This window comes from Hypoxylon trugodes (assembly GCF_022578975.1).
Source record: "Hypoxylon trugodes strain CBS 135444 unplaced genomic scaffold F4822scaffold_2, whole genome shotgun sequence".
NCBI lineage: Eukaryota > Fungi > Ascomycota > Sordariomycetes > Xylariales > Hypoxylaceae > Hypoxylon > Hypoxylon trugodes.
In genome coordinates this window covers 849,029-857,558 of record NW_026250017.1, presented here as the reverse complement: position 1 = coordinate 857,558, position 8,530 = coordinate 849,029, and the positions used below count along the sequence as shown (strand labels likewise).

The 8,530-nt window shown below is 45.6% G+C and overlaps 1 protein-coding gene across 1 annotated transcript; it reads right to left on the bottom strand.

Annotated features, from left to right (window-relative positions):
* Positions 1 to 3,486: 3,486 nt before the first annotated feature.
* On the bottom strand, positions 3,487 to 6,010 carry F4822DRAFT_425219 (uncharacterized protein; the record flags this gene model as incomplete). The annotated part of the gene is made up of 5 exons (XM_051460296.1): positions 3,487 to 4,098; positions 4,154 to 4,370; positions 4,431 to 4,844; positions 4,900 to 5,745; positions 5,796 to 6,010. The coding sequence occupies 5 exons, from the start codon at positions 6,008 to 6,010 to the stop codon at positions 3,487 to 3,489; spliced, it is 2,304 nt and encodes a 767-aa protein (XP_051317775.1).
* Between the last annotated feature and the right edge of the window lie 2,520 nt (positions 6,011 to 8,530).

Sequence of the window (8,530 nt, the reverse complement as noted above, 5' to 3'; positions counted from 1 at the left end):
AGGCGTTCCTCGTGCTATCCTCTTTTGCGTAGATGAATTCTCACCGAAAAAATGTCCAAAGTTAGATCTTTTTTCAGCACCCCTAAAATTAATACCTAGGTACCTAAATACCTGAGTAGATACATGCAAAATATGGATAACCCCCACCATATACAATCAACATCTTCCGTATTTCGACGTACACTTACCTCACTCGGTGCCCAAAAACTGCATGAGACAATTGATAATCTAAGTTTTACTTGATTTAGTTACCTACTATGACGAATGAGTGCGATCGTCAACTGAACAGGCAAACACTAGGCCTGCTACGCTAATACCTTCCCAGGTAGCTTAAGCACTGTGTTAGTACAGCACTTACCTACCATTATGGGTACTTAGGTAGTAGGTAGGCAGGCTCAAACCCCTCATTCCATTCAACCCTACAATCTCAGGGATCTCGGCAGCCTTTCCAAGGCTATCGTCGCTTGTTTCTTGTTCACGGGCTTGCATCATGATCGAACAGAGCCCGTTTGATGCCGCCCCTACACCATCTTCGTCTCCAAAACAGCCCTCTGACATAATTTCCTTCGTGTTATTGCGGCAGCGCGGAAGAGGCCTTTCCTAGCTCTTTTTTTCTATTTGTGGGCGCGTATCCGAGGATGGGCACCATCTAAAGCCCGCCATAGAAGGCATGTAGTACATTTGTGTCTTAAAGAAATATTACTTATAGGTAAGTAACGTAACACAGCACAAAAGACAACCATCACGGTGGTCATTTCCTGCATATCAACGCTACTTCACAATTTATATCACTTTCGCGTCAGTACCCTGTATGAAGAGGCTCTGATGCATTGGGACAGCTCTCCCGCGGGGTCGAGAGCCCACACATCATTTAAAACATGCGCATCAATCCCTTACTAGATAGGTACCACATATTCAGTTTGCCTTGAGTTGCCTCAGTTAATCAGGGAAACGAGGCATTTTATTTTTGCTTCTTAGGATTGTCCTTCCCTTTATTTAGTAGAGTCCGGCCGGAGTTACTAGGAATGTAGATCGTGCTAAATCGATTCCACATTACATTGCATTGAAACTTGGCTAAAGCTGAAAGGAGCACTGGGTCCGTGATCCGAAGAACGTTGGACCGGATGTACGATCGTACATACCCTTCCTTACATCACCTCCCAATTCGAGCACTTCTGAATCCTTATCTCATCCGTTTCGGTGAAGCTCGAACCGGCGCGGGAGAAAAGGCAGAACTGTGTAATGTGTGGGCGGGATCTATTTACAATTGATCCATCGATCCCGAAAAGAAAAAGTTGGTGCATGCGAGTACGCCTTCATACCTGAGATGATTGAACAGATGGGTTGCTTTTTAGCTGGCTGAAACACTATGGCGTTCTTCGCCGGATATTACCCTTCGTGAGAGGTATCCGTAAGAAACTCCCATGTATATCTGAGCGCTTTCGCGGTCATATGAGTTAAGAAATTGCTATCGCCGTAATTGAGTAAGCGCAGCAGATATGAAAAAAAAAAAAAAAAAAAAAAACGTGATAAAAAGAGCATGTATGTGGTCAGCGTCGTCGTAATACCTGAAGTGTTAGAAGGGATGTTGCAACTTATAGGCTAATGAGGGAGGGAAGATGAGAAAAAATATTACTATCTGAAATATAGACTAAGGCAACCGACACAGAGTTACACTTATAAAATGAAAGCAGCATCCTGCGATCCTTGCATACCTCCATGCGCAAGGCACCGTTCCGAGCTTTTTGTGTCAGCCGAAGTAATCACCAACACTGTCCTCGCCCCTTCACAAGGTCCGATACAATATAGAGTCGTTCCGATGTTTGAGACATATATATAAATTCCTGTTTACCTCAATGAGTTCTATGCGTTGTTTCTACCAAATTGGCAGCCTTATGTTGTGTTCCAGGATTTTCGGATGTGTACCTATTGGGCTTTATAAGTACCTAAAGCCGCCTCCACCCCTAGCGCTTAGGTTGTCCTTAGGACAATTCAAATGCTACATACTTCTAGAAGCAGAGGGTGCCTAGGTACTACTACCTAGGTAGGTAATGACATGCAGTCGTAGCGTGGTGTATGCACATAAGCTTGCTCCAGGGTTTATGGGGTTCCTTGATAATATTCCCTGCACGCAGCGTGTACCTATGATTGATTGCCTTGCTTTCGGCCATGCATTTTTCGGCACACACCCATATGTCGCTCAACTCACCTGAATGGTTCGCTCAGGATTTGGAGTCGAGTGTGGTAGGTAGCTTTCTTGGAGTTGCTTTTCAGGAGTGGCATCTTGGTCAAGGGAACGTAATCTCGTATAGATGTATTTGAAATATCACTACAATTGCTAAGTAAAAAGTTCCGCGCTCGTCATATACGCACCATCGTAGGCATCCAATCAATCACAAATAGATCAGAGAAGTGAGAATAAGCCCTCATCGCTCTGCTGATAAATTTCGCGAGAACATGCTGAAACCGCGTGGCCAGTCCCTCAGCCGCCTATAACAGCCAGCCGAGCGGCAAATCCAGGAATGAATTCGAGAATTCAAAAGCTGAAAATCCACGTCATTTCGGCTACCTAGGTATTCTCCCATGTCTCCAAGTACGCGGCCGCTAAGGTATTTTCGCATCTGCTAAACGCCCAGTAAACGAGTACCTATTGGGGGTCCTAAGGCAGCCGTGATTAGTGTGGCTATGGTACCTATTTTTGGTACCTACCAGGTAGGTAGGTATGCACACCTAGATAACTGGCCGAAGAAGTTGGAATCAAGTTTAGGAAGCTCGATTCAATGGCGTGGGATCGTAATGTTCAATGTTAATGTCCAAAAACAAGATGAGCAAGTTGCCTCGTCGGATTTCCCTATGTATCGAATGGTAGCCTAGCCGAGCCTTCCACTGCACTGAATACGTGCTCAGTAATCCTTGGCTCAGGGGGTCTCAGGGGCTCCTCCGAATAGCTGACAGCCCTACCACGCTGACCCGAATAGGTACTCAGATATGTACTGGTGGATTGGTAGATCACACGGCCAGGAAGCGGGGTTGCTTTGGCTGACATATTCCGGAATGAGGACGAACTAGAGAAGATCCCTAGATTCGTTGATTGTGTGTGGAAGTTTTGACATTCTAGTTGAATTTAACATACAAGATAATCCGATTACTATAAACAGGAATAGAACAAATATTAATCAAAGTAAACAATAATTAAGGATTATTTTACCAACCTTCTCGTTGAGGAGCTGAGGTGGGAAATTTAGTAGTATCCGTGGTATGATGCTGTCTTTCATACCAAGCGAGGCTTGTCGTCCTTGATAAGGGGCGTGATGGTTGGTCCGAGTAACGTCAGCTAGCAAGGCAGATAAGACCTTAAATGGAGGATATCTGATGCGTAATGACGGGACTGGTATCAATGAAACCATCGACTATCAACGCCACCTAAATAGTACAGTCGAGATCCTTACCACTGCCAGCCTGCATAGCTCCCCAGTCCATCCCAAATCATTGGCGAATTATCGGCTTATAGGCCAGCATTTCGTCGACATCGACCATATCTTCATCGTCTTTTTCGGATACTGCGTTCCCCGCAGCGGCCGCCGAGTTGAACGTAGAGCTACCGGAAACCGGGTCAAGGTCGGAGATGTTCATGTCCGCGTCTTTCGCGATATTTGCTATCTCCTTTTCGTATTCGGGAACAACGTCGAACTGGTGTAACGTCTCATCGTAAGTGAGCCACTTGCCGAGCTTCGCAATTCGACAAGCCAGCCATAGGATTCTCTCCTTGCGATCGTCTGTCATAGAGGCTACTTCAAAATACTTCTCATCGTCGTCGATCTTATCGTTGCTGAACCAATCTACTGGAAAGTACTTATCTACCCAGACAAGGCCCTTCATGGCAAAATCCTCTGGCAGCGGACGAGGGGCAAGTTCTTTGTCCTGTCTAGGGAACTGTTCATCATGTATTCTATGATGTTCTCTATAGGAGAGGAGCAGGGAGTTGAGTTGGAGGGAGATTAGTTTCCAGGGGATTGTCTTCTCAATGAAGGACATTGCACTTAGGTAATATGTGAGGTGAAATATGAAAACCATGATGACGTGAAGAAACGGGAGGGTCTACAGGATGCTCTGTTAGCCGAAAAGACCATTTAGACCTATGAGTACCACTTACATTAAGGTCGCCTAATCTGCGCAAGACGACGTCACAGGTGCCTTCAAAGAGTCTTAGCGCACCCTCTTCTGTCCTACTTGGCTTGTACAAGGCTAGAGGGTTTTCAGTAGTCAGCTCGGTTGTGTCTTCCGCGTGGGGGCGGAATCCCTTTAGAAGGATATTGTCCTCTTGGCCGTATGATAAAAGGCCACAGCAGTTCGAGATAGCGATATAGTAGCTGTTTCTGTCTTAGTATATCGTGGCCCATTTGAAGCATGGTTATAGGGATCAAACGCACCCTGATTCCATCCACTTCCTAGTGGTTCGGCCAATATGGTTATCTAGCATACTACAGAACCTGTCAACTGTCGGAAGGAATTCGTCGGCGTATTTATTGCTAAACAAGATCCCATGCGCCTTTACGAAGGCCACATCAATTGCGACCAACCGAGAATGCTGAATACTAGTCGGGTCCAGAATAGGGTCGAATAGGGTCATAATCGACTCCCGTGCTGAGCTAAATGGAATGGGCACGCAGAGAGATTTGGTGTAATAATATAGCTGTTGAAGGGGATTCGGTCTGGCAAGGATTGCGAGATGATGATAAAGTCTTCCCGTAGTAGGCGCCTTATCAGACGCTTTCGAGTACCAGTGCCGAGACACGGATGTCCAAACTTCTCTGTCCCGGATATCATCGTCTTCAATCGCCATTCTACATCATCCATTGTGAGCATTCTGTAGGGGCTATTCTACCACCCTTTACTGACCTATATCTTCCCAAATCTCCCAAGCACTCTATCCATGTATCCTCAAAAGCGGGAACTGTTTCATATAAAAGTGCCATCATCGAATACGCCAAGTAGATGAAGGTAAGCATATGCTCTAAAGAATGAGGTAGGCGATGGCGTAGCAGCTCGAGGAAGGAATGTATGCCATGCCTCCACATTCTCGCCGGCATGGCATATTTAGACGCTAACCGTCTCAGCGCCTGGCTAGCTGACGGATGTTGCGAGGCGAGAAAAAAATCGTGATGCTCATGAAGCAGCGTCCTGTGTAGGGCTATTAACGCTTGCCACTGCTCGTTGTTGAGTTTCGTCTCGTTTTGCGTTGACTGGGCGTTGTCGACCTCTATACACTTAGATTCCACCATAACAAGTCCTGCGTATATTCCTTTAACCTCAGCAATCAACTGTTCTTGACTAATAGGCCGGGTTTCAGGTTGTTTAATTAGTTTAAGAGATTCAGGGTCCTCCTCGGCAGTATCCGTCCGACTTCTAGACTGGCTAACATTCCTAGGTTGTCTTGAGGTTGAAGGGGGAGGGGCCTTCGGTCGTGATGAAGCGCTATCGTCCGGGCTCCAAAGCGTTCCCAATTGCGGGGCTCTTGTAAATTCGGGATCATTAGGGGTAGGTGGAGGCTGAGGCCGGGCTCTAGATCGTCTAAGAGGGCTCGCGGACCTAGGCCGAGGCTGACCCCTAATTGACGAAACAGGAGATTTACGTCTCTTATATGGGCTTACATCATTCCCCTCCCCATTATCCCCTGGCGGATCCGCCGGCCCACCCCCTGGGTCTTGGGAAGTGCTCAGTTGTTGAGACAGGTCAGTCGTTACCCTTTATTGGGTGTCAGCTAGCTGAGATAAGGTGACTGAGGCAAAACTTACCTTCTCGGGGCCACAGTGCCACCGGCTCTAACCTCTTGAATAAGTAAAGAAATGTCCCTTTGCTCTAGGAGATCCTGATGACGTGTTTGCAGATGATTTCGTATCCTATCATCAATAGCAGGAAATTGGTCCTCGCAATTTGGGAAGGGACACGAGAGTTTGGAGGCCTTCCGGAGGTAATTTGTGAAAGATGCGGCAACGTCTTTCTGAGGCATATTGGCGAGAGGGAAACTACGTAGTAGTCTGTTGGAATTTTGTAAATACTATATTTGTAAAAAGGTAGTTTCGTGAGGGAAGCAGACCTTTAAAAATAATAAATTTATTGCAAGATATAAAACTTATTAACTCGATAAGAGGGGTCAGTCAGAATGAATTACCCGGCGTTTGTCTGTGAGAAGTATTGTGGCAGAAACCCTCATAGATTATGCTATGTTGATGAGGGATGAAATTTTTGCCGATTTTGACGGCAATGTTGGTGATGGAATCGAAGTTTGCTGCACATGAATATTTCAAGGTCACAAGAAGCTCTTTTCAAAAAATTGTGCATAAATTTGATCCCCACGTCGTATTATAAACTGGTAACTGCCTATTACAAATTTTAAATCAAAAATTAGCGCTAGAACTGAATAATGAATGAAGCAGGTGCGAATTAAACAACGTGGATGTATTCTTTCTCTGTTTGCGCCTTTAGGCTTAGTGGGTTGTTCAGTGTGTTTAGTGTGCTCAGTGAGTGTTCAGCGTGCCCAGCGTGTAAGTGAGATGGTTACAAGTGATTAGCTGCGCAAAATGTGGCTTCGCAGTCAGGCTCGTGGTGCAACTCCAAAATTGGTGGCAATGCCCAATGTACTGACTGAATTGAACATGACGGGGGGAGGTGCTAAAGGTATAATGGTAGGTAGGTGTAGGTGTGTTGGGAATGAAGAGTAGACTGGTGGTCAATCTACTTACGCATTACCAAGATAAAAGTAGTGACCCTGATGTCGCAAAATTAGGATTCCGCGAAGTTTCATTGAAGTAGTTGATGAGGTTCTAATTAATGATATCAGAAGACCTCGAGACGTCGCGAATGCCAGCCCTTTTATCGAAACAAACTTACAGCAGAAGGCTTAGGGGGGTTCGCGGACGACCGTATTGATTACCTAGGTACACTGTGTAGGTACATTGCACTATACTTAGTATTCATAATACCTAGGTACATTTTTGGTTGCCTGGTTCGCGGCCCAGTCTTGGTAATCTGTAGAGCCGCATGCGAACCATCACCTAGGGAATCCCGCATCCCCCAAAGTTGTCCTAGTAGTCAACCCAACAGTCTCTTCTCTTTTGCTATATTCTCCACTTCACATTATTGTCACGACTCAATTGCAACTAACAATCAAATCAAACCCTCTCGCACATATACCTCACCGTTCTGCGGTATACCAACCAGGCTTTGGTGCAAACGCCAAACTCCTAACTCCTACACACCACAAACATGGTAGCGTTCCGTCGCAAATTGTATCGTGGGAAATCGCGAAGGCAAACATCGTAAGAGTCATAATCTCGTGGTCGTGGGGTCGGTTGGTAGTCAGGGGATGAGTACAAGTGCCATAGAGTCGGTGTCATATTTATCGGCTCGTTGTCGCGAACGGTCGCCCGAGAGATATTTGGGATAAGCAGGCTACTATAGATAATCGAATGCGAGAATAAGATAGGACTATTTCTGTATGCCAATATAGAGTGTTTTCAAGTAAGCAGTCAGCATTATCGCACCGATGTATTCAGATTCCGAAATGAATATAACATCATTAGAATCCACCGAAATCCTTGGATGACTCGGCCGCAGGATAAACCGCCAGGCATCCTCAGGGAAGTAGAGCAAAAGGAAGGTCTACCGAAGATATGGAGCAACGAGGCCCTGAGCCCTATTATTTGCCTAGGGCGCAACGGAGTAAGTTCATGATATGCCGTGGTGCTCGAACCTGAAGAAAACGCAGCGCGGCTCTCTACGAAATGGGGCGGGTTTGGATAAATAGTACATAATCAAAGTTGCAGATTCAAAAATAGAGTGTTAGGTATTAGATTGGAAGGTAGAAAAGTGGAAGCGACCATAAATATAAGCGCATGACTATCCTACGTAAGTGCATATAAGGAAGGTATGTATAGGTTAGGTATGGAAAGGATGATAGAAGAAACTGAGAGCTCTTTAGGTGGAAAATTGGGATGCGTTAGTGGGGATGTAGGTACCTAGGTACCTACCTAGGTAGTTATAGGTGGGAGGTCCCTTCCAATAGGCTCAAGCAGGCGCGGAAAGTGGAGCTAAGGCCTTCGTCCACCACTAAACCTCCAAGGTTATCGATAATAAGTTACACAGATCTCTATGACTGACAGATCCATTCCATTAATAATAAGGTTGTTCCTAAATTTGTAATTCCATCATCATGGTCCCCGTTCCCCGTTCTGTCGCCCCCAATTTCAACTCTTCCCAACTTCATCAATCAAGAAGAAAATAAAGCCGCAGAGCCTCAAATGATGAAACAACGTCATACCGTGTTCAAATGCATTATACGAATTAGTTATATCGTAACTGGCCCGCACTTCGACGACAAATGACTGTGGCTTCATGTTCTGAGCCACAAATCCCGGGATGACGGATGACTATCACAGTCAGTCACATCGTGACTCTTAAAGCATTTCCTTCAGGAGAGCATAGTTTAAATTCGACCTCAAACTACAAAATAGGACCCAAATACGCCTCT